This window comes from Ranitomeya variabilis, chromosome 4 (assembly GCF_051348905.1).
Source record: "Ranitomeya variabilis isolate aRanVar5 chromosome 4, aRanVar5.hap1, whole genome shotgun sequence".
In the NCBI taxonomy this organism is placed as follows: Eukaryota; Metazoa; Chordata; class Amphibia; order Anura; family Dendrobatidae; genus Ranitomeya; species Ranitomeya variabilis.
In genome coordinates this window covers 460,592,940-460,619,903 of record NC_135235.1, presented here as the reverse complement: position 1 = coordinate 460,619,903, position 26,964 = coordinate 460,592,940, and the positions used below count along the sequence as shown (strand labels likewise).

The window sequence follows — 26,964 nt, the reverse complement described above, 5'->3', positions numbered from 1 at the left end:
TACTATCTGTCTAGCTAGAATTGGCCTCCTTTGCTACATCTTGTTTCATTCTACATATGTCATTTCCCTCTCCACTCACAGTCATTATTTGTGGGGGGCTGTCCTATCCTTTGGGGATTTTCACTGAGGCAAGATAGCTTTCCTGTTTCTACCTTTAGGGGTAGTTAGTTCTTAGGCTGTGACGAGGTGTCTAGGGAGTGACAGGAACATCCCACGGCTACTTCTAGTGTTGTGTTAAGATCAGGAACTGCGGTCAGTATAGTTACCACCTGCTCAGAGCTAGTCGCATGTCGCTCCTAAATCATCAGTCCATAACAGAAGGGGTTAATACCCATGGATCTTTCCAGGCTATGAATATCAGCCCGCAGCTGTATATTTAGCCATTACTGGCTATTCTTATAGGGGGACCCCCCAAAAAATAACGTGGGGTACCCCTATAATTAATAGCCGGAAAGGGTATGCAGACAGCTGCGGGCTGATATTCAGAGCCTAGGAAGGAGCCATGGCTAAAAATACCAGCACCCAGCCACCCCAGAAAAGGCGCATCTGTTAGATGCTCCAAATCTGGCACTTCCTCTTCCCATTGCCCTGTAGCAGTAGCATATGGGGTAATATGGGGTTAATGTCACCTTGCTATAGTAAGGTGACATTAAGCCTGGTTAATTATGGAGAGGTGTCAATAAGTGTAAGTAATCAAAGGGTTAAAAAAATACACACACATTAAGAATAAAGTCTTTTAATGAAATAATTAAGCACACAGGTTTTCCATCTTTATTACACCCTCAATCCAAGCGAAGGCCTCGTTCTGCTGTAAAAAATAAAAAATAAAAAGCAACAATATCCGCTGTACAGTCAAGTCCCATGCTGCAATCCATCTCAAGGTGTTAAATAGTTTAGAACTGGGAGCATTGCTAATGCTACTGCCCCGGATGTAAACCACTGTGTAATGAATGAAAAGCTGCCTGCGTAGCCTCCCCGCCTGACCAGACATGAACTCTCTAGCATGGGAAAGTTTCTGAACTTTTTCCCACGCTGCGGAGTCCACCTCAGGTTCGGCTGTGAGTCTGCGCATGCTCAGTGTCATAAAAGCAGCCGGCTACAGTTGTGTGCCTCTGAAAAGCCCAATAATGCCAAACAGAATCCAGAGGAACTCTGCTGTCTTATTAGTGAATGGATCCCTCATGGGTTTCATCAGAATCACAGGTTTTGCAGATTTAGATGGAAACCTCGATGTAAGTGCTCAGCTTAGAGCACAGGATAAATGTGATAAAAAATGTTTTGCACCCCAAAATGCCACCAATAAAAGCTTCTACTCAACCCACTAAAAACAAGACCCACTCAGGTACGTCATCTGTTAAAAGTGGCATCACTGCCACCAAAAGAAATCCAGAGACATCAACTCTCCCAAATCCAAAGTGTAAGCCTTCTCTTGAGCCCCACAGTGTGCCACTTGATTTATGGGGGTGCATGTCTCTAGAAGTGCAAACTGGGCACTACAATAACATTTTTACATTTTCACTTAGGAACATCCATTGCTGCTAGTTTCTGGAAAACACCCATGGAGTCAAATCACTTCACCTGTAGATATGCAAATTGCCTCTTCAGAGAAAAAAAGGACTTGAACTCTATAGCACCACCTGTTGGAAGTAGCGATCCTGCAAGTCACAATCAACCCTTTAACGAGTCTTGCAATATGACTTAGGATAAGAGCCAAATCAGTATCTCAATTTGCAGACATGGTGTTTCAGGCTGTTGGCCCTCATCAGTGCGAAGCATGAGAACTGATTTGGCTAGGTGAGAGGCTCTGGACTGAGTTCTAAGGGGTAAGGTTTCTCCTTGTGGAGAGTGACATACCAGCTCTGGCTTGTGAAGGTAAGGAGGCTTATTCGCCCTGCAATGCTCCTCTGGGAAATTTAATATGCAAATTGCCTCTTCAGAGAAAAAGAGGACTTGAACTCTATAGCACCACCTGTTGGAAGTAGCGCTCCTACAAGTCACAATAAACCCTGTAGATAAACACCTGTAGATAAATTCAAAAGAGGGGTGAATTTTCCAAATTGAGGTCAATTGAAGGGGATTCTGCCCTTTTGGCACTTAGGGCTCTGTATATGGAATCCGCAAACTATTCTACACAAATTTGTTTTTATTGAGTCAAATAGTGCTCCATCCTCCCAGACTCTCGCAGTGTGGTCCAACAGTGCTTTACAGCCAAATATGGGGTATTGCCTCACTCACAAGAAATAGTGTAACAAATTATGTGGTCATTTTTTAACATTTCTCCTTGTGAAAATATAAAATCCAGGGCCAAAACATTATAGTGGTTAATATTTTTTGTTTCCTGCTTAGTGATATAACATTTTGTGAAACACATGTTGTTTCAATATGACCACTGCACCACTAGATGATTTCATTAAGAGATGTAGTTTATAAAATAGGGTCACTTATGGGGGTACTGCTGACCTGACACCTCAGACTCTCTGCTTATGTGACATGGCACCTGCAAACCATTCTATGCAACTCTGTACTCTGATATGGCACTCCATCCCTTCTCAGCTTTCCACTGTGTCCGAAAAGTAGTTTTTGACCACATATGGAGCACTGCCAGACTCCGAAGACATTGCGTTACAAATGATGTGGTCCATTTTCTCCTGTTACCTTTGTGAAAATGAAAGATTTGGTGCCAAAACATTTCTGGGAAAAAGTTCATTTTTCATTTTTCATTTTTATGGTGCAATGTTTTAAATTTCCGCAATGATCATGTGAGTTCAAGATGCTCACCACACCACTTTATAAATTCCATGATGAGTATAGTTTCAAAAATGGGGTCACGTACGTGTGTGTAGGGGAATTTCCACTGTTTAGGCATATCAGAAGCTCTGCAAACACCTCATTGCTTCAACTATTTATTCCAGCTAATTTTGCAATCTAACTGTCAAATGGCGCTCCTTCCCTTCCGAGCTTTAACATGTGCCCGAACAGTTTTCCGCCACATATGGGATTTCATTGTACTTAGGAGAAAATAGACCATACATGTGTTGTGCAATTTCTACTGTTACCTTTGCGAAATTGAGGCTAAAACATTTTTGTGGGAGAAAAAAATTATTTTCATTGCTCAACGTTATAATTTTGTGAAGCACCTGGGGGCTCAAGGTGCTTACAACACATCTAGATACATTTCTTGAGGGGTCTAGTTTCTAAAATGGGGTCACTTGTGTTTTTTTAACTGTTTAGGGACATCAGGGACCAGGGCTGTCACTAGAAATTTAGGGGCCCCATACTGGCAAATTTTTCGGGGCCCCCTTGAGACTCCGCCCAAGCTCCACCCCAGCACTGCCTCCACGCTCCACCCCTTGAACTGTCCACAGTCCCACCGTTCTCTCTTGGAAAAACTCCACTTCTCACCTATCACAAATTAACAGTTCCCATCACCAGATCACACATATAGCTGGCATTTTTTTGTTTTGACCAAAAGATTTTTTAAGCCGCCACCATAACACGGTAGACACTTTTGGCCGAGCCCTACTCTGCTGTAACCTGCTAAATATTCGTTAAAATATGCAATACAATGGATAAATACCACCGCACCATGTCCAGACCACATATTACCAACAGTGACCGAATAATATCACATACAAGGACTAATACTACCGCACCATGACCAGACACATATTACCACCACAAAGTGACCAAATAGCACATACAAGGGACAAATACCGCAACACCATGTCCAGACCATATATTACCACCACATAGTGACTGAATACTACAATACTGATCAGTAATAAAGAAAACACAATACTATCACCATAAGTGCCATTATACACAGGAGATCTGTACTTAGTATGCAGTGTCTGTGAACATGTAATACAGTGATCGCTGGTGGAGCTCTGTATATAGTATACAGTGTATAGTGTCAGTGTACAGGAAACACACTGACTCATCAGTGATGTCTCTAGGTGAAGTCCTTCATCTTTGTTTTTCATCTTTCATCCAGCACAGACCGCCGTCACTTCTTCCAGCCAGGACTTGTCTCTACAGGAAATAACACAGTTATCTCGAGCTCCGCTTGCAGAACACATTACTTAATTTTTCCCAACTTCTACATTACACCACATTAAGAAAAAAAGGTGACATAGTATCACTCTACACAGTAACAGGACCACCCCCCATTTAAAACAGTATCCTCAAAAAATAAATAAATACATCACTGCAGTAATAATATCCCTTAATTAGCCTCCATGGTAATAATATCCCCCATCCTGGCCCCCGTGTGTCTCATTCCTGGCTCCAGCCATATGTCCTCCCATCCTGCCCTCATGAGTATCCAGTCTGCCCCATATGATCTCCCCATCCTGCCCCATCTGTCTCCATCGTATCCATCCTGCCCCATGATCCTGCACGATCTGTCTCCAATCTGTTATGACCCCAATGGCAGAGGGTCTCAGAGGTTATTACCAAGTCTGCACACACAAAAAACCAGCTCATAGGGCAGTGGTAACTAGGCTGACCGTATAACTGATCCTAGCACAACAAATAGCAGTAGCCGGGGAACGTACCTACGTTGGTTCTAGACGTCTCGCGCCAGCCGGAGAACTAACTAACCCTAAAGGGAAACAATAGACCTTTCTTGCCTCCAGAGAAAAGACCCCAAAAGTTGGATACAAGCCCCCAACAAATAATAACGGTGAGGTAAGAAGAAAAGACAAACGTAAGAATGAACTAGGTTTTAGCAAAGAGAGGCCCACTGACTAATAGCAGAATATAGGAAGATGACTTATACGGTCAGCAAAAACCCTATCAAAATTTCCACGCTGAATATTCAAGAACCCCCGAACCGTCTAACGGCACGGGGGGAGAATATCAGCCCCCTAGAGCTTCCAGCAATATCAGGAATCACATTTAGTACAAGCTGGACAAAAATAAGAGCAATGCAAATAACCAAAAAATAAGGAAGCAGGACTTAGCTTATTTTGCAAAGAACCAGGACCAGCAGACAGGAGCAAACAGAAAGGAACTGATTACAACGATGCCAGGCACCAGACTGAGAATCCAGGGAGTTTAAATAGCAACACCCCTGGACTAACGAACCAGGTGGGTACCAAGCTGGGGAAAGAAAATCAAAGTGTCATGTCGCTAGTGACCACAAGAGGGAGCCAAAAAAGTTCAATTCACAACAGTACCCCCCCCCTTAAGGAGGGGTCACCGAACCCTCACCAAGACCACCAGGGCGATCAGGATGAGCAGCGTGAAAGGCACGAACCAAATCGGCCGCATGAACATCAGAGGCGACCACCCAGGAATTATCCTCCTGACCATAGCCCTTCCACTTGACCAGATACTGAAGCCTCCGTCTGGAGAGACGAGAATCCAAGATCTTCTCCACCACGTACTCCAACTCGCCCTCAACCAACACCGGAGCAGGAGGCTCAACAGAAGGAACCACCGGCACAACGTACTGCCGCAACAAAGACCTATGGAACACGTTGTGAATGGCAAACGACACCGGAAGATCCAAGCGAAAGGACACTGGATTAAGGATTTCCAAAATCTTATAAGGACCGATGAAGCGAGGCTTAAATTTAGGAGAGGAGACCTTCATAGGAACAAACCGAGAAGACAGCCACACCAAATCCCCAACGCGAAGTCGGGGACCCACACCGCAGCGGCGGTTGGCAAAACGCTGAGCCTTCTCCTGTGACAACTTTAAGTTGTCCACCACATGATTCCAAATCCGCTGCAACCTATCCACCACAGAATCTACCCCAGGACAGTCAGAGGGCTCAACATGTCCCGAGGAAAAACGAGGATGAAAACCAGAGTTGCAGAAAAATGGCGAAACCAAAGTAGCGGAACTAGCCCGATTATTAAGGGCAAACTCAGCCAATGGCAAGAAGGTCACCCAATCATCCTGATCTGCAGAAACAAAACACCTCAAATAAGCCTCTAGAGTCTGATTTGTTCGCTCAGTTTGGCCATTAGTCTGAGGATGAAAGGCAGATGAAAACGACAAATCAATGCCCATCTTAGCACAAAAGGATCGCCAGAACCTGGAAACAAACTGGGATCCTCTGTCAGACACGATATTCTCAGGAATGCCGTGCAAACAAACCACATTCTGAAAGAATAGAGGAACCAGATCGGAAGAGGAAGGCAGCTTAGGCAAGGACACCAAATGGACCATCTTGGAAAAACGATCACATACCACCCAGATGACAGACATGCCCTGAGACACCAGAAGATCTGATATGAAATCCATGGAAATGTGTGTCCAAGGCCTCTTTGGGACAGGCAAGGGCAAGAGCAACCCGCTGGCACGAGAACAGCAAGGCTTAGCTCGAGCACAAGTCCCACAGGACTGCACAAACGACCGCACATCCCGTGACAAGGAAGGCCACCAAAAGGACCTAGCCACCAAAATCTCTGGTGCCAAAAATCCCCGGATGCCCTGCCAACACCGAGGAATGAACCTCGGAAATGACTCTGCTGGTCCATTTATCAGGAACAAACAGTCTGTCAGGTGGACAAGAGTCAGGTCTACCAGCCTGAAATCTCTGCAACACACGTCGCAAATCCGGAGAAATGGCCGACAAGATAACTCCCTCTTTAAGAATACCAGCTGGCTCTGAGACTCCAGGAGAGTCAGGCACAAAGCTCCTAGAAAGAGCATCAGCCTTCACATTCTTTGAACCCGGTAGGTACGAGACCACAAAGTCAAAACGGGAGAAAAACAATGACCAACGGGCCTGTCTAGGATTCAGGCGTTTAGCAGACTCGAGATACATCAGATTTTTGTGATCAGTCAAGACCACCACACGATGCTTAGCACCCTCGAGCCAATGACGCCACTCCTCAAATGCCCACTTCATGGCCAACAACTCCCGATTGCCAACATCATAGTTCCGCTCAGCAGGCGAAAACTTCCTAGAAAAAAAAGCACATGGTCTCATTATAGAGCAACCAGGGTCTCTCTGCGACAAAACGGCCCCTGCACCGATCTCAGAAGCATCCACTTCAACCTGAAAGGGAAGTGAGACATCAGGCTGACACAAAACAGGCGCCGAAGTAAACCGGCGCTTCAGCTCTTGGAAAGCTTCCACGGCTGCAGGAGCCCAGTTAGCAACATCAGAACCTTTCTTGGTCATATCAGTCAAAGGTTTAACAACGCTAGAAAAGTTAGCGATAAAACGACGGTAGAAGTTAGCAAAAAACCCAAGAACTTCTGAAGACTCTTAACTGACGTGGGTTGAGTCCAATCATGAATAGCTCGGACCTTGACTGGGTCCATCTCCACCGCAGAAGGGGAGAAAATAAAACCCAAAAAGGGAACCTTCTGCACTCCAAAGAGACACTTTGAGCCCTAGACAAACAAAGCATTCTCACGCAAAACCTGAAACACCATCCTGACCTGCTTTACATGGGAGTCCCAATCATCAGAAAAAAACAGAATATCATCCAGATAAACGATCATAAATTTATCCAGGTACTTCCGGAAAATATCATGCATAAAGGACTGAAACACTGAAGGGGCATTAGAGAGCCCAAAAGGCATCACCAAGTACTCAAAATGACCTTCGGGCGTATTAAATGCAGTTTTCCATTCATCTCCCTGCTTAATGCGCACAAGGTTGTACGCACCACGAAGATCTATCTTGGTGAACCACTTGGCACCCTTAATCCGGGCAAACAAGTCCGACAACAGAGGCAAAGGATACTGAAATTTAACAGTGATTTTATTCAGAAGCCGATAGTCTATACAAGGTCTCAAAGATCCGTCCTTCTTGGCCACAAAAAAGAATCCTGCACCAAGAGGGGAAGAGGATGGACGAATATGCCCCTTCTCCAGAGACTCCTTGATATACGAACGCATCGCGGTATGCTCAGGTACAGACAGATTAAATAATCTTCCCTTAGGAAATTTACTACCCGGAATCAAATCTATAGCGCAGTCACAGTCCCTATGAGGAGGAAGAGCACTGGACCTGGACTCGCTGAATACATCCTGATAATCAGACAAATACTCAGGAACTTCCGAAGGAGTAGAGGAAGCAATAGACACCGGCGGGGAATCTCCATGAATTCCCTGACAGCCCAAACATGACACAGACATTGCCTTCCAATCCAAAACTGGATTATGGGTCTGTAACCATGGTAGACCCAAAACGACCAAATCATGCATTTTATGCAGAACCAGAAAACGAATCACCTCCCGATGTTCAGGAGTCATACACATGGTTACCTGTGTCCAAAACTGCGGCTTATTTTCCGCCAATGGCGTAGCATCAATACCTCTAAGAGGGATAGGATTTACCAACGGCTCAAGAACAAAACCACAGCGTTTGGCAAATGAAAAATCCATAAGACTCAGGGCAGCACCTGAATTCACAAACGCCATAACAGGGTAGGAAGACAATGAGCAAATTAAAGTCACAGACAAAATAAATTTAGGTTGCAAATTACCAATGGCGACAGGACTAACCACCTTTGTTAAGCGTTTAGAGCATGCTGATATAACATGTGTAGGATCACCACAGTAAAAACACAACTCATTCTGACGTCTATGATTTTTCCGTTCATTTCTAGTCTGAATTCTACCACATTGCATTAAATCAGGTGTTTGTTCAGACAACACCACCAGAGGATTAGCGGCTTTGCGCTCCCGCAAACGCCGGTCAATTTGAATAGCAAGCGCCATGGAATCATTCAGACTTGTAGGAATGGAGAAACCCACCATCACATTCTTAATGGCTTCAGAAAGGCCATTTCTGAAATTTGCGGCCAGAGCACACTCATTCCACTGAGTAAGCACGGACCATTTCCGAAATTTTTGGCAATACACTTCAGCTTCATCCTGGCCCTGAGAGATAGCCAGCAAAGCTTTTTCTGCCTGAATTTCAAGATTGGGCTCCTCATAAAGCAACCCGAGCGCCAGAAAAAACGCATCAATATTTGCCAATGCCGGATCTCCTGGCGCTAACGAGAAGGCCCAATCCTGAGGGTCGCCCCGCAAGAAAGAGATAACAATTTTTACTTGCTGAGCTGAGTCTCCAGACGAACGAGGTCTCAGAGATAGAAACAATTTACAATTATTCCTGAAATTCCTAAACTTAAATCGGTCTCCAGAGAACAGTTCAGGAATAGGTATTTTAGGTTCTGACATAGGACTACAAGTAACAAAATCTTGAATGCCCTGCACACGAGCAGCAAGCTGATCCACACTAGTAATCAAAGTCTGGACATTCATGTCTGCAGCAAGCTCAAGCCACTCAGAGATAAAGGGGAGGAAGAAAGAAAAAAAAAAACAAAAAAACAGAAACCTCAGAATTTCCTTTCTTATAATCCCACTTCTGCAATGCATTAAGTATTACTTTTGGCCTGGCATACTGTTATGACCCCAATGGCAGAGGGTCTCAGAGGTTATTACCAAGTCTGCACACACAAAAAACCAGCTCATAGGGCAGTGGTAACTAGGCTGACTGTATAACTGATCCTAGCACAACAAATAGCAGTAGCCGGGGAACGTACCTACGTTGGTTCTAGACGTCTCGCGCCAGCCGGAGAACTAACTAACCCTAAAGGGAAACAATAGACCTTTCTTGCCTCCAGAGAAAAGACCCCAAAAGTTGGATACAAGCCCCCAACAAATAATAACGGTGAGGTAAGAAGAAAAGACAAATGTAAGAATGAACTAGGTTTTAGCAAAGAGAGGCCCACTGACTAATAGCAGAATATAGGAAGATGACTTATACGGTCAGCAAAAACCCTATCAAAATTTCCACGCTGAATATTCAAGAACCCCCAAACCGTCTAACGGCAAGGGGGGAGAATATCAGCCCCCTAGAGCTTCCAGCAATATCAGGAATCACATTTAGTACAAGCTGGACAAAAATAAGAGCAATGCAAATAACCAAAAAATAAGGAAGCAGGACTTAGCTTATTTTGCAAAGAACCAGGACCAGCAGACAGGAGCAAACAGAAAGGAACTGATTACAACGATGCCAGGCACCAGACTGAGAATCCAGGGAGTTTAAATAGCAACACCCCTGGACTAACGAACCAGGTGGGTACCAAGCTGGGGAAAGAAAATCAAAGTGTCATGTCGCTAGTGACCACAAGAGGGAGCCAAAAAGTTCAATTCACAACACCAATCATGCCCCCAGTGTCTATAATCATGCCACCATGTCTTTCATTCTGCCCCATATCTCCATTCTGCCCCCTATGTCTCCAGTCCTGCCCCAAGTGTCTCCACCAGTCTGCCCCAGTGTGTCCACCATTCTGCCCCCAGTGTGTCCAGCATTCTGCCCTCAGTGTGTCCAGCATTCTGCCCCCAGTGTGTCCAGCATTTCTGCCCCCAGCGGGTCCAGCATTTCTGCCCCCAGCATGTCCAGCATTCTGCCCCCAGCGTGTCCAGCATTTCTACCCCAGTGCTCCAGCATTCTGCCTAGTGTGTCCAGCATTCTGCCCCCAGTGTGTCCAGCATTCTGCCCCCAGGGTGTCCAGCATTCTGCCCCCAGTGTGTCCAGCATTTCTGCCCCCAGTGTGTCCAGCATTTCCGCCCCCAGTGTGTCCAGCATTTCTGCCCCCAGTGTGTCCAGCATTCTGCCCCAGTGTCTCCAGCATTCTGCCCCCAGTGTGTCCAGCATTCTGCCCCAAGCATCTCCAGCATTCTGCCCCCAGTGTGTACATCATTCTGTCCCAGTGTCTCCAGCATTTCTTCCCCCAGTGTCTCCAGCATTCTGCCCCCAGTGTGTCCAGCATTTCTGCCCCCAGTGTGTCCAGCATTCTGCCTAGTGTATCCAGCATTCTGCCCCCAGTGTGTCCAGCATTCTGCCCCCAGCGTGTCCAGCATTCTGCCCCAGGGCCCACTGGATCGCCGCATCTGTCCTGCCCCATGATCCTGCACGATCTGTCTCCAATCATGCCCCCAGTGTCTATAATCATGCCACCATGTCTTTCATTCTACCCCATATCTCCATTCTGCCCCCTATGTCTCCAGTCCTGCCCCAAGTGTCTCCACCAGTCTGCCCCAGTGTGTCCACCATTCTGCCCCCAGTGTGTCCAGCATTCTGCCCCCAGTGTGTCCAGCATTCTGCCCCCAGTGTGTCCAGCATTTCTGCCCCCAGCGGGTCCAGCATTTCTGCCCCCAGTGTGTCCAGCATTCTGCCCCCAGCGTGTCCAGCATTTCTACCCCAGTGCTACAGCATTCTGCATAGTGTGTCCAGCATTCTGCCCCCAGTGTGTCCAGCATGCTGCCCCCAGGGTGTCCAGCATTCTGCCCCCAGTATGTCCAGCATTTCTGCCCCCATTGTGTCCAGCATTTTCCGCCCCCAGTGTGTCCAGCATTTCTGCCCCCAGTGTGTCCAGCATTCTGCCCCCAGTGTCTCCAGCATTCTGCCCCCAGTGTGTCCAGCATTCTACCCCAAGCATCTCCAGCATTCTGCCCCCAGTGTGTACATCATTCTGCCCCAGTGTCTCCAGCATTTCTTCCCCCAGTGTCTCCAGCATTCTGCCCCCAGCGTGTCCAGCATTTCTGCCCCCAGTGTGTCCAGCATTCTGCCTAGTGTATCCAGCATTCTGCCCCCAGTGTGTCCAGCATTCTGCCCCCAGCGTGTCCAGCATTCTGCCCCAGGGCCCACTGGATCGCCGCTCTAAAAAAAAAACACGAGTTATTATCTGGCCGCGCTCTTGCGGCGGGCGGCGAAGCTCCCTCCCTTCACGCAGGTGAAGCGCGCAGTTGCCGGTGGCTGACAATGACATCAGATGCCGGCGAAGTGCGTGCTGCGGCTCACATCAGCTGCCAGCCTCCGATTGGCTGGCGGCTGTTAACTATTGACGTGTGGGCATGAGACTGCACCCGCATGTCAATAGCATTAAACTGCCGCAGCGGCGGTAAGGTAGGGACCAGGTGAGCCGATGAGATGGGGCCTTATGCAGGCCCCCTCTGCCCACTGGGCCCCATACGCCAGTCAGGGCAGTAATGCCCTGATGGCGGCCCTGTCAGGGACCCACCAAACGCCACATGGCGCCAGTTCATGATTCCAGCTAATATTGCATTTAAAGAGTCTTGGTGCTCCTTCCCTTCCAAGTCTTGCTATGCACCCAAACAGTGGTTTTCCACCACACAATTCGGGGCTAAAGCAATATTTTGTTGTTTTGGAAGAAATTGCAAGTTTTGGAGGTTCATTTTCTTCTGTTACTCTTTGGGAGATAAACTTTTCACAAAAAAAGTAAAAGGTTTTATTTTCCATTCCACATTTCTTTAATGAACCTGAAGGGTTAAAAAAACCTCTTGAATGTGGCTTTGAGCACTTTAAGTGGTACAGTTTTTGAATGGTGTCACCTTGAGGGGCCCATTTCATAGAAAATACCCTAAAATCACTTCAAATGTGATGTGGTCCCTAAAAAATATGGTTTTGTAAATGTTGTTAAAAAAATGAGAAATCACTGATTAAACTTTTAACCCTTCTAACTTCAGAAACTTCATCAGCTTCAAAGCTGCAGGGACAGTGAAACGCGCGTCGAGGTGGTGCCTTGACCACCATCCTGACACTTAGATGGCTGCAGGTAACTGATTATCTTTATCCAACTTAGCATGACTAACAGATCGAGCCATTAGGCTTATATTTACTTTATAGCCCTCTTTTGGGCAAGATCGATTTAAATCTATTTTTCAGGCATTACGGTTACAAGAGGGTATAGAACCAGCGGCTTTACAGATTGGCATCTAATGCACATGTGCAATTTAATACAATATCTATATATTTATGCTCATGTATATTTTAGTAGACAGTAGTGTCAGGATGTATGGGTCATGGGTCTCTATTTTTCTTTTTTCTGTGTTAGCTGTTATTATTGTCCATGAGTTACAGGGTTTGAGCACCCCTGTTACGTATCATATGTGATTATATGGTTTGTGATAAATTTTGTCTTATTATTTTTTGATGGAATTGTCTTGTAAAAATTATAATAAAGCTATTTATATATTTTAGAATTCTGATCGTGTTGCTACTTCACTTACTCTATCGGTACAAGTTAGTTGGTTGTGAAGAGGATCATAGTTGTTGATTTTATAGAGGAATTCGTTTGGTTGTATGTGATAGATGTTATTTGTTAACTATTTTGTGTGGTATAACCATTTGATTTAAGGGTATAAAAAGTTTGAAAATTGTGAAATTTTCACCAGTCAAATTTTCAATATGATTTTCATTTATTTATGAAAATATTAACCAAAATCTACCACCATCATGAAAGACAACATGTCTTTAAAAACTCTCATAATCACTGGGATATATTAAAACGTTTCAGAGTTATTACCACATAATGTACAAAGTGACTAGGTCCTTAAGGGGTTAATGAGTGGTCAGGATATTTATTTTTAAACAGTACCCAGTACACAATGAACATGAATTTTTCCTTTTGAACATATCTTTTATTGGAATTTTACAAAATGTGTCACAATAATAATCACCTATTTACAAAACAAAAAGCCCAGTAGCCAGCCCGATAGGAACAGATATCTCAAGCTTCCGTTCAGTGCTATATACACACTTGATGTGTACTTTTAATTGTTAATCATTTGTCTTATCAAAACACCCCATTGCCCTATATTTATAAAAGGAGTTAGGCAAACCGTAATAGTAAAACAAAGTTCAGAACAGCGTTTTATTTTTTATATTAAAAATGCACCCATAAGTAAATTGTTTAGTTTTTTAGATTTGAAAAATTCCTTATAATAAACTGTGAATTATCTAATTGGAAACAACATTAATTGTTAATGACCCCTTAACATCAGAGAATTTATCACACGAGAAGTCCACGAAGAGACATCGTTGACCGGGTCGGTAAGGTACAATGTCTACTTTGGTGACGGATCTTTGGTTCTTGCTCAGATGGGGTACTCTGTAGGTGAAAACAGCAAATTTATATAAGGTACAAAATTGGTGTTATCTTTCCATGGCTTTTACCAAAACAACATTTTCTTTAGGCTTTGTACTAGATTAATTTCATTGTGTGTATTATACTGGTGAAAGGCAGATGAGACACTGCCAGATACCTCTACTGGTGTCTTGTCTTTTGACTGTACAAAACAACCAGAGATGTCGAACTCCAACATGCCGATCCTAGTTACCTATGGCATTGGCTGTTAGAAGATAAAACAACAAGTATATGCAGTTGATAACTTAACATTTTGGGTTTAAATAATTTAATCCCAGTTTCTGCTGTAGGAGCTATATGGTTTTACATTACCACAATAATAATTCCACAATTATTTTCAATCAATGGGACACCAAGTTATACACAGTAATTCTGAAAGACAAGGCAGTTGCTGCTCTTTGGGACTACTCTTTGCTTTGGCTTATAATGTTTTTTTTTTGTAAATGGAGGACATCCATGTACTGTTATACAACATAGAAAAACAATCTATCCGTAGGCAATATAAAAAAGTTATGTTATTGATCCATAAAAAGAACACATACAGTGGGATATAAAAACTGACGCGTTTCAAGAGGTACACCACTCAATCATAGTATAGTAAAAAAAAATCACATCAGTACACATTAAATAGATGGAAAGGATCAATCACAAGCAAGAGTAAACCAATGGTGAAATTCAAGACAACAATAATCAAGACATTGGAAACACATGAAGGAGAAGAAAAAAAACACAACTTTGTTTTGATTAATCTATTTCATATGTGCTGATGCGATTTTTTTACTATGCTACGATTAAGATCAGTGTATCGCTTGAAAAGCGTAATTCTTTTTTACATCCTATTGTATGTCTTATTTTTTAATGGATCTTCAATAGAATAACTTTATATTACCTACGGATGGATGTGCGAAATTTCCTTTTCCACTGCCTATTATAGGACATGTTGAAATGGGTTGTCCAAATGGTACAACCCCAATAAAGTCGTTTGGGTGAAACATGAATTCCATTAGTAGCAATCATTAATGCAAAAGTCTTCTTCGTTTGTCTTCTGATTGTACTTAAGTGTTTAAAGAAACAGCTATTTGGTCAATTTTTATCAGACACGACCATGGCAATAAGCAATGGTTATAAACTTGAGACACTAAAGGCCCCATACACAATAAACTAATGTTAGTCAGTGAGTCTAGTGGTTATGGGGGTCCTGGACAACTGATTGTTGGAGATATCTACCGGGCATGTCTGATTTCAGACTACCGATTTCTTTATGCTCCTGGAGAGACGAATGTCTGGCGACAGTTTTCACAGAGTACTCCGGAGAATTCAGCTGAAAGCGCGCTCCTGTGTGAGAGCTGGCAGAGATGGTTGCCGGCTGATCAATCTAGTGTGCATGGCTAGCTTTAGACAGACTTAACCCTGCTGTTCTGTTCGTTTCCACTATACACTTGTACTGCTCCGGTCATTTTTGTCCGGACCTATTAAAATGCTGTTTTAGCTACTTAAAAATAATTTTTTGAATACCAGTTGCACTATTATACTGTATGCGAACATGGTTAGTCATAAAAAAAAAATACGTAAAAAACTCAATTTTTTTATTTATTTTGTGTTTATAAAGGTTACAAGAGCTTATTGAATTCTGCTCAGAAATTACAAATTTGAGCTTAACTAACTTACTAAAACAACTACTACTATAACAACTATAACTAACTATAACTAAAATTAACTATAGTATAAAATTTAACTGCGTGCAAACATTTTGAAAAAAAATAGTAACAATAATAAAAAAAATAAAAAAAATAAAAAATCAGTTGTTTTTTTTCCAGAAATTCTTAACATTATTTTATTGTTTACATTCAGGACAACAATGATACACATGTCTGCCTAGTCTATTATCATGTCCGGCTTTCTATCTTCTCGATTGCTTATTGCATCATCATTGTGCATTGTGCTCATAAGTATCGCTTGTTTATTTATTTTTTTGGAACATAAGAAACCACTGTTGTATCTTGAGTGAAACAAAACATGGAACTATGTACACCTCTTTTGCTGAGAATACCTTGTGGAAGCTCAGGCTTGTTTTTTCTTACCGTTCCCAGTATTGTCATTTTTCTTTTTTGCAATATCTGCCCAAGTTGGTACGATCTTTTCTTTTCCAATATGCAATCTTGACAACTGAATTTATTTATTTTTAGAGGAAAAGCAGGGTAAATAACGTACAGAGAAAAAAAATTGCACAGAACTGTACTGAAAGCCAATGCGTATGGTTTGTACCGAAAGCATGTGTAAATCTGCACCTAAAGCAACTGTTTACTTCATAAACAATAGTAGATGCAATAAGTAGTGTCAAAAGAAATTATAACTCATTTGTTTTACTCAAAAAATGGCTGAAATAGCATAAAATGCTATTCGGTCATTTTTGACCGGGAACAGTACAAGTGTAAAAAAAAAAATGTGGCACAAAAACTAATCCAAAAAAAAAAAAAAAAAGGTACCCTAAAGAAAGAACCCCTCTAATTAGGAAAATAGAAGTAACCATAAGTTTCAGAACCGCATAATGAATTTTTTAAAAAATATCAAACTTCAAAAACGGTCATTTTTGACCGAACAGAACAGCAGGGTTTTAAATTAATTGTTCATCTTTAAATTGCTTTTCAAAAGATCTGATTGTAGACTAATTAAATTGCTTCTAAAATCCTCGGTACCCATATACAGGTTCAATTTAGTCAGTCCTTCTTGTCATTTTTAGTTATGTAAGCAATTGATTTTTTTGGCAAGTTTTACAGATAGCAGAAAACGACATTTGAAATGGTTGATGACCATATAAAGTTTTGGTAGAAAACCACCTTGATATGAGATTTTATCAGCAATATGTATGCAGCTCAAAAATTTTCATTACATACATCCATTAAGATATTAAGCCAGATCTGATCCACTACCTAATGTTCCTCCTATCAAAATATATTTGAAGATGTGGTTCTCCAAGTATCATGGTATACCAGTGCGCACTAGTATGCAGTTAATTATTTTTTTTGTATTAAAATACTTACTCAATTGTGACTTTCTCTTCTATGAGCCCACTCCCCTCAACAATCAGAACACAGTTATGGACTTCTTCTGTTGTCGGATTGGTGAATGCAATCTCTACGCTCAGAGGTTTATTTAGGTGGGCTTGATCTGTGATCTGAAATGAATACGACAGATATCACACCTCGGAGTATGTTAGTGACACAATTTACTTTTTAAAAGACAATCAATGATGAATCCCAATTGCAGAGATTAAAAATGTACATAAATATATTTAAACTATGACCATCCATGGAACTGCTTGTGGAGCGCCCCCACACCGCCGCAGGGCCGAGGGGTACCCGGAGCCGGGCCTCTAGGTCTCAGTCCTGGGGTTGTCACGGTGGCTAGACCCGGTCCGTGGCCCTGTCTGTCAGTGGGGGACGTCCGGTGCAATAAGTGATGTTGTAGCGGTGCAGTTGTGGGGTGCAGGTCGCGGTAAATAACGAGGACACCAGGTTGCAGTCTCTTTACCTCTTTACTGAAGCTCTCTGGGTCCTCAGTCCGGAATACGGCTCACCAGGCTGCGCAAGTCCGGCCGGTCCAATGGCACTTCCAGAGCTCTCCTTGCAGGTGGAAATCGGTGCCTTCCTTCTAGCGCTATGTGTTGCAGTCCTTCCCTGCTGTGCTTACGGAAAGTACCCCACAACTGTTGTGTCTGTTTCTCGTGTTCCCTCACAACAACTTAATTCGCAATGATCTTCCTCGTCCCTCCAGATACTATGGTAGGAACGCACCCGTATGACGGGGAGGCTCGGAGATCTTCCGGGACTCTATCTGCGCCCCTCTCCTGTTGGTACCCCCCTTTTGCCTTCCTGGGTGATGCGTGAGACAGTCCGCCTCAAGCTAACTGCCCTGCCGTAGGTCTGAGGTATGGCTTGAAACTCTTTACCTCCTCGGCGTTCCGGCCACCGGTAGTGCGCCTCAGTAAGGTGCTGCCTCTTTCAGCACAACCCTCACTGGTATCTCCTTTCGCTTGATTTCGTTTCTCACTCAGCACAATCTATCTCGCTTCTTAGTCCTTCCTTGGGCACCGCCGCTATGCTGAGCAGGCACGGTCCCTTTACGTTCTTTCCATGCCAAGCCTCTGCCAGGATCCCACCCCTGGCAGAGACCCTACAGTCTCTCCCTTCACAACACCCTCTGCCACCAGGTGTTGCTCCGTTCAATCCCGTCAGCATTCTCTCTAACTTCCTGCCTGACCCCCAGTTTACCCACTATGGTGGGGAGTGGCCTAATGAATAGCACCCTTAGCTCCCCCCGGAGGCCCAGCTGTGAAATGTATTGGTGACTGTGATACCTGCTCAGAGAACTCCTTCCGTGCCATCGAACGCAGCATGGCCCCCCTTAGTGGCTGAACCATGCTACTGCAACGACCAGGACTCTGGGGCGCTGCACTCCCCCCTGGTTAAACACAGTACTCCGGGACTGGGAAGAAAAACAACAATACAGGTTAGCAAAAAGACATACAATTTTGTTGAGTGCAAATAACAATAAGTATACTTAAGTAGGCTTCCCTTTATGGGAGGTGAGGACACTTGTAACGTTACAAACATAATTAACCTTATAATTTACAGAGTATAAATAACTTCTGTTACCCAACCGGGTATTCTATTTAGTGCAATTTTTGAAATAATAACTTAACATTGCCTTTAAGAAACTCACACTCTTAGTCTATCAAAGGCCTTCCTATAATCACATTATAAGGCATTTCAACTTTACATTCTCCTTCTTGTGAACCTGCAGGACCGCCTGTCCCTACGGCACCAGGCCTACTGCCTCTCCTTTCTTCTACAGGACCGCCCTGTTCAGCCAGGGCCTACTGCCTTTCGCTACTATACACAGTATAGACATAACATTCCTTTCGGTTGAAGAACTCTGAGCCAGCTCTACTCGGCCCCTTTAAGGACTCACTCTCTAACCCCTACGGGTTCACTCTCTGTCCTTAGCAATAAAGTAACTTTTCAATGGGGACGCAGGGTTTACCTTCTATCCTCACCCTCATTATTACTTCTCTTACTTTCAACTGTGCAGACCTCTACTTCTACCCCTACGGGCTCTCTGCATCTTTCCTGTCTTCAAAACATTATTCAAATTTCACATTTTAACAAATTCAACACATATAACTTAGCATGTAAAACAGTTACATTTCTTTTCAAGGCATCATTATGGCATTACTGTTCTGCAACAGTATCTCTCTCAAGTTCAGTTTCTCACATCCCCTTTAAGAGGAGACCAAGTCTTTCTAAGGTAGCTCGTCTCCTCAGCCTACCGGCCCATGCAAAGGTTCCGGCATGGTATCTTCGCAAAGTGTCTTTAACTAGAACCGGTAGGAAAGGTATCTTCGCAAAGTGTCTTTCAAACAAATAGGGCAAATATCTTCGCAAAGTGTCTTTAACTCAAACAAATAGGGCAAATATCTTCGCAAAGTGTCTTTGGCTAAAACCAGTAGGGAGCACCTTTAAGAAGGTGCAAACTATTTACAAGGGAAGTTCGAATCATGCACAGTCCATGATTTCTGCAGTTCTTTAAACTTGTGCAAAAATTTTAGGAAAGGAAAACAAACAAAGAGGATCCCGGGTGAACAGAGGGATCCATTAACCCTGGGCGGGTTTAGCAGCAACTTAAAGGAATAAAAGACAAACAGTAACTATTTACATTTTCATAAAGTAATAAAATCTTACTGGGGTTCTACGGGAGGTGACCTTCTTCCTGGCTTCACCAGACTCACAGATCGGCCAGGTGAGCCAGGACGCCGTTCTGGTCCCAGTAAGGATAGAATCCCTCTCCGGGAGGTCCTTCTCGTCGGTAGGCGTACCCGCCTCTCCGGGGCGCGGTGAGGTCGAACTTCCCCTGGTTCCGCGGGATCAGGTCCCGCTGCCTTTCCTCCAGGATTATCCTCTTCTGGTGTCCCAGCAGCAGCCTGGAGGGCGACACATCGTTGGACCCCCCGGGCAAACCAGCCCGTCTCACTGGTGTTCTTTCTCCACCTCGTATAGGTGACGGCGTCCCCCGGCTCCAGATTGCAATCAGACCGCCTGCCAGAAGGTTCCACCTCTTCTCGGTCCACTCGGACCTGGATCGGCTCCCCGATCTCCTGTATGACCCCTCTCCCTTGCTGGGGATGGAAGGCCACCACAACACCCCAGTGTGAGGGCGAAATCTCGGGGACACTAACCAAGTCCACTTGCTCTGCAGGCTGGGGCCGGCTCCGCCACTCTGCCATAAGGCGCCGTAAGTGCTCCGCATCCGGCATGATCTTCAGACCCGGTGCAGGTAGGGCGCCTTCAGCCGGGTCCGGGTAAGGAGCAATGGGAGACAGCTTAATCTCGGTGGGTTGGCCCACCCGGGTGAGCACGCGGGCATCGGCCCTCAGTCGGCGGGTCAGCTGGCGAGCCTCGGCCGCAGCCACACGTTCCTCCGATAACGGCGTCGGAGGTCGGCCCATCAGGGACTCGGTAAGGGTCAGACCTCCCAGCAGCGGTGCCTCGGAGCCTATCTCTGACGCCGCGGCCTCAGACTGAGCCGACTCAGCTCCGCGTGGTGCTTCAGGTGCCGCCATCTTTTTCTCCTCTTCCGCGTCTTCTTCCCGCGGTCTCTTCCGTGGGCGGCCCCGTCCCCATGGTCTCCACCCTCCGACCAAGATCAGGAGGCGTACCTCAGCTGTTGACGGGCACGTCCTCAGGACACAGAAATACTTAGACTGGGCGGCCATTACTGTTCGCGCTCTCCAGCTCGTCTACGCCCACTCCACGCCCCTCTTCTCTTCCTGCGCTTTCCTCAGCGCTGCAATGGCGGCGGATTTTGGCGGCAAATGGCACAGCACACAGTCTTGCAATAAAGTACAGTCCAAGCACAGTAAATCACAGTCTCTAGGCACACATGACCTGATTCTTCAGGCTTAAGTAGATCCTGTTCGTGACGCCAAGTTTGGAGCGCCCCCACACCGCCGCAGGGCCGAGGGGTACCCGGAGCCGGGCCTCTAGGTCTCAGTCCTGGGGTTGTCACGGTGGCTAGACCCGGTCCGTGGCCCTGTCTGTCAGTGGGGGACGTCCGGTGCAATAAGTGATGTTGTAGCGGTGCAGTTGTGGGGTGCAGGTCGCGGTAAATAACGAGGACACCAGGTTGCAGTCTCTTTACCTCTTTACTGAAGCTCTCTGGGTCCTCAGTCCGGAATACGGCTCACCAGGCTGCGCAAGTCCGGCCGGTCCAATGGCACTTCCAGAGCTCTCCTTGCAGGTGGAAATCGGTGCCTTCCTTCTAGCGCTATGTGTTGCAGTCCTTCCCTGCTGTGCTTACGGAAAGTACCCCACAACTGTTGTGTCTGTTTCTCGTGTTCCCTCACAACAACTTAATTCGCAATGATCTTCCTCGTCCCTCCAGATACTATGGTAGGAACGCACCCGTATGACGGGGAGGCTCGGAGATCTTCCGGGACTCTATCTGCGCCCCTCTCCTGTTGGTACCCCCCTTTTGCCTTCCTGGGTGATGCGTGAGATAGTCCGCCTCAAGCTAACTGCCCTGCCGTAGGTCTGAGGTATGGCTTGAAACTCTTTACCTCCTCGGCGTTCCGGCCACCGGTAGTGCGCCTCAGTAAGGTGCTGCCTCTTTCAGCACAACCCTCACTGGTATCTCCTTTCGCTTGATTTCGTTTCTCACTCAGCACAATCTATCTCGCTTCTTAGTCCTTCCTTGGGCACCGCCGCTATGCTGAGCAGGCACGGTCCCTTTACGTTCTTTCCATGCCAAGCCTCTGCCAGGATCCCACCCCTGGCAGAGACCCTACAGTCTCTCCCTTCACAACACCCTCTGCCACCAGGTGTTGCTCCGTTCAATCCCGTCAGCATTCTCTCTAACTTCCTGCCTGACCCCCAGTTTACCCACTATGGTGGGGAGTGGCCTAATGAATAGCACCCTTAGCTCCCCCCGGAGGCCCAGCTGTGAAATGTATTGGTGACTGTGATACCTGCTCAGAGAACTCCTTCCGTGCCATCGAACGCAGCATGGCCCCCCTTAGTGGCTGAACCATGCTACTGCAACGACCAGGACTCTGGGGCGCTGCACTTGCATAATATTAGTATCATAAGGTCCCTAGAAAGTGTGTATTACAGTAACCCAAACTAATATCTGCTGATGGTTAGCTGTTAGAGATATTAATGTTATGGTAAAAAAAAATTAAGAAAAATGGTAAAGAAAACGTGATCATGAAAAGAAGGTATGCGATTGCCCAGGATCATAAAGGAAGGTCCCAGGCTAGTTGTCTATAGTGCCTTTCCAAGAAGAAAACACCATGAAATGAAAAATGACAGGGTTTTACATTTAATTTGCTTATTTTGAGACTCCTGCCATGAGGTAACACTGTTCTTTCTAGCAAAAGAAAGGGGATGGACAAAAATGTATACTTTACTATGTTTGAAGGCTTAAAGTATTTGATTATAAGATACCTTCATCACAATGGGTGGATTCTTCAGCAAAATCACAGTCTCCACCAGGAGCTTTCCGCCTTTGTCGTCTTCACATACGGCCACCACTTTAATCATGTTGTCTGTAGTTATGGCATTTTCATAGTCAGCATAAGGTATAGTGTATGGGATGTTTTTTTCTGAAAGAAGTGAAGAGTGCAGAATGTCAAATCAACTTTTGTAGTTCATCTGTGTTGAAACTCATTGCATGTGTGCAGAAAACCCTCAAGAACCCTCTAAGACAAAGAATATAATCCTTTGTGGGAGGGAAGTGATATTCAGGTCCCTGCTGGCCTAGAAAGAATCCAAGCCTGTGTTGCATAGTGGGAAAAAAAAATCGCTAACAGGTTTTGTATTTCTTCACATAGATCAACTTGTAAAGGTCTGCTAACATTTGAGGATGTGTGGCACTAAAGTACCGCCGATTAGCAACTTCTTTGCATGAATTAACAATCCAGTCCTTTAATGAGTAGTTACAGCTTGCACTAAATGATCAGTAATACATAATTCAGTGTGCATAGGCTGCTATTGCATTCTGTAGCACTCTGTGGATCACCTGGTGAACCATCAACCTGTGTAGACCACAACATCATCAGTAAATGAGAGTTCCCAGGAATGCTGAGTCACAATTATCTTGAGGTGCAAATGGACCTTAACTCAAGGGTGTTGGACCAGATCTGAACAGTCTCTACATTGATCAAAGCTGCCTAAGAAATTAGTTAAAAGGAAGCGTTCAATTAGAAATTCACAAGATCAACTATTTACATGTGCATTTACCTCTTCTGAAGGCAAATCCAGCAATACCTTTACATGGCAATGTGTTCCTCAGTGAGAAATCAGCGTTTGAATTAATAACCAAATGGGTATTGCAGATTTGAAGCCTCTGTCACTCCAGCTCTATTCCCCGCTTTTTCCTTTAACTGAAGTCACATCGCATACAGGATGTTCATCAAGCAGGAGGTGGCAGCACTTTGGCAGGAATGAGCTGGAGTGACAGAGGCTTCAGATCTACCATAGCCAATGGCATATACGCAAATTGAAATGCTGATATCTCATTATTGGAGGAACAGACTAGCCATTCAAAAGTATGGCGGAACTGGTCTTTAAAAGGAGTCTCTCAACAGTATTTTGCACACCAAATTATTTATTTATATTATCAAGGATAGCCATAAGTCATCCTCTCATTTAAGTAACTAGGCACTATGTAAGGCTTAATTTCCTTTATTGCCATGCTGGACAAGAGCTGATCACTTAGTATCAGGTTTCACAAATTACTGCTGATCGCTGAAATGAATTTCTAAAAATGTAAATGTCACTCTCCATAAGGAGAAACGTTACCCCAGTCCAGAGCCTCTCACCTAGCCAAATCAGTTCTCATGCTTCACACTGACGAGGGCCAACAGCCCGAAACACCGTGTCTGCGAATTGAGATACTGATTTGGCTTTTATCCTAAGTCATATTGCACGACTCATTAAAGAGTTGACTGTGACTTGTAGGATCGCTACTTCCAACAGGTGGCACTATAGAGTTAAGTCCTCTTTTTCTCAGAAGAGGCAATTTGCATATTTAAAAATGTAAAGACATTTGTAAACATATGCCACCTTAAAAACAAATCTAAAATATATATTTTTATTAATTGCAAAACTAAACAATTACCTTTAAAAAATAAATAAATAAATCTACCTTCATTTGACCCCAGTTTCACAGACTGAGCGTTGGTTAGGACATCGCTGACTGTGGCATTGGTGTATACAATAGCAGATGCAGTCAAGTTTACTTGTAGACTCATTTCATTAGTGCTTGTGTTTTTTAGATCCAGGATGAATGTGACATCTTGGCCTACTTCTATGTCACTGCTGCTCGTAAAACTGCCACTAAACTCAATCTTTGGGGCAGCTTCTGAGTGACTTGCTGAGAATGCGACTGTGCTTCTTCTGAGACCACTACCTTTCAGCTTACTTTGAGCCTTCCTAAATATTTCTCTTTCTTTGGGGGTGCCTGAAAATGTACAAAAACTTGATTAATTACAGTAACCGATCCCTAATAAAAGTCTCCAACGGTCTGTGTAGGCACAGAATAATCAATAGTCAAATTTGGATATGAAAATACCAGGTACGGTTCGTATGGCTGCCATTACAGTTTTTGTAAGGTTTGCAGATCTGCTTAATTACTACTAACCATATTGCTGTATAGAGAAGCAGTTTTACCATTTTGACTCCTTGGGATCCATCTAAGATATTTAATGATTACCATATTAAATAACAGCTTTTCCATCAACAGACACTACTAATACTGTAAATGAGTCATTTTTGCCAATTTGGTACCTCAGACAAATTTGCTGGTAAGGTTGTTTTTACGATTTTCAATTTACCCATTAATGAATTAAGGGAAATGAATCTTCTAATCAAGACAATCATTTCTTAGCCAGAGTGGAAAGCTATTGAAAAAAAAGATTTCGCTCTAGAGGACTCCTCATAGGCATAGATCATGCAGACAACTCGGATTTTAGTGAGAATTAAAATTTCCCCTATGATCGTCCTGCAGGGAAACACTTGTTGCAAGATTACTGATTAAAATAGGAACCCACTATATTCATCTGTAAAGAACCTTCCTAACGAAGTAAATGGCCACATTTCAAACCTTTTTTGCTTTGATGTAAAAAGAAAGATATCTTTACCTTCAGGATATTTGTAATTGTTGGTGACATCAACACGCTCATCTGAATTAATAGCCTTGGTGCTAGTAAATCTTCCTACTGTGCTTGTGTTTAATTTAATTTTTTTCTTGGACTCATCAGCAGAGATCAACCAGGTCTTTACGTCGGCATTCAATTCGGCATATACAAAAGGTGCATCATAGGCCAAGTCCACATCGCCCTCTTTAATAGCCTTCACAGAGCAAGGTCCAAGACGATATAACCCTGTCACGGAAATGAGACCGAAGAGTTAGAAAGAGGTGGTAGTAAAACAAATATGGCAACTGAACGAAGGCTTAATTATGCCTACTAATTCTTCTCAAAGTGCTAATGAGGGGATGAAAAATCGTTACCAGCCTTTCAATTAATTATATTCTGTGTGCCATCTTTTATTGGTGAACCTCCCTGCAATGTATGGTAAGGTCATACAGTGAACAAATAAACATGCCCTACAGTGCATAACTACCGTATATCCTAGAGTATAAGCCAACCAGAGTATAAGCCGAGGCATCTAATTTTGCCACGGAAGACTGGGTAAGCTTATTGACTCGAGTATAAGCCTGGTACGCATTGTCCCTTCATCCCTATCTTGCTCTGTGTGGCTCCCTCTGTCCTATCCTGCTCTATGTGGCTCTCCCAGTCCCCTCATTGTATGCGTTGCTTACCTAGTCCCTTCATTGTATGAGTGGCTTCCCCGGTCCCCTTGCAGTATGCATGGCTCCCCCTTCCTCCCCAACATATGCATGGCTCTTCCATCCTCCCCTTCATATGCGTGGTTCCCCTGTCCTCCCCTGTCATGTGCGTGGCTCTCCCTCCTCCCCATCAAATGTGTGACGCCCCAGGGTCCTGGTTGTCACAGTGTCACAGTGATGTCACGCTTGGGAGCGATGGAAGATTCCTTTTAACAGGTAATTAGCATATACAACACCATTCTGACTCCAGGCCAGAAGGGGGAGCTCTACACCCGACTTCAGGGGAGCTGCTCTCTCTGGTCGGGAAGAGGGGTTAGTTGCTAGGCAGTTGGTGAGAGTTAGACAGTTGTTGTCGGACAGCAGACTGGAGCAGTCTGTGGCAGAAGGACGGGTGAGGGGCCGTACAGCCTGAGGTGCTGTAGCTCCTAGATAACGAGATACAGATGGAAAAATAGACTTTAGCTAATGTGCTGGAGAGCAAAGCACAGGAGAGTGACAACAAGGGAGAATAGCAGCGATTGGGCTACCTCCCTGACAGAGCACAGATACCGGTAACTGGAAGACTGAGGTTGTGTCATACTCTAGGAGGCACAGCAGAAACCAGTAGGACAGCTAGACTACATGTAACTTGTCTGCCCTAATACCCAGGAGACACAGTGACACATAGAGCCCGGGTCATGATAGAGACCCTGTAAAAAGGCTCGAGTCACCTTTCATATGGGTATGTGTCCCACTTCAATAAAGGACAGATATAACTGAGAGGACCTTGCCAGAAGCCTTAGGCAGTAAGGGACTACAATACCACCACGCTAAAAGGAAGGCTTTTAACTCCACCTGGTTAAAGGAGACTCTGAACTTGCTTCCAAGCTGGCCGGACCCTGCCTGTACCTGTGATCTGGTGCCCTGGACTGAGGCTGCCTGCTACCATCAGTATATTGAAGAAATATATTGAAGAAAACAGCCACACTCAGGTTTGGATTTTTTAAATGCATAACAGGAGCAAAAAGTTTAGTCAAGTCACCATAGTGTTAAGGCAATTAGGAGAGGGACTCCGTGGTAGGTATAAAGTAGGTGAGTAGGTAACGTTTCGACGTGCACATCACCACCAGGCACTGCTCTAGCTCC

General features: G+C 44.6%; 1 protein-coding gene across 2 annotated transcripts in view; it reads right to left on the bottom strand.

The window, feature by feature from the left end:
- Nucleotides 1-13,418: 13,418 nt before the first annotated feature.
- LOC143765203 (protein-glutamine gamma-glutamyltransferase E-like) overlaps nt 13,419-26,964 on the bottom strand; it is a 126,925-nt gene continuing 113,379 nt past the window's right edge. For both annotated transcript variants that reach the window (XM_077251640.1, XM_077251641.1), the window contains exons 9-13: nt 25,130-25,372; nt 24,136-24,450; nt 22,434-22,591; nt 16,974-17,107; nt 13,419-13,896 (exon numbers count right to left, since the gene is read on the bottom strand). In XM_077251640.1, coding sequence (XP_077107755.1) covers nt 13,746-13,896; nt 16,974-17,107; nt 22,434-22,591; nt 24,136-24,450; nt 25,130-25,372 — 1,001 coding nt within the window. In that variant the 3' untranslated portion in view covers nt 13,419-13,745. The remainder of the gene's footprint in view (nt 13,897-16,973; nt 17,108-22,433; nt 22,592-24,135; nt 24,451-25,129; nt 25,373-26,964) is intronic.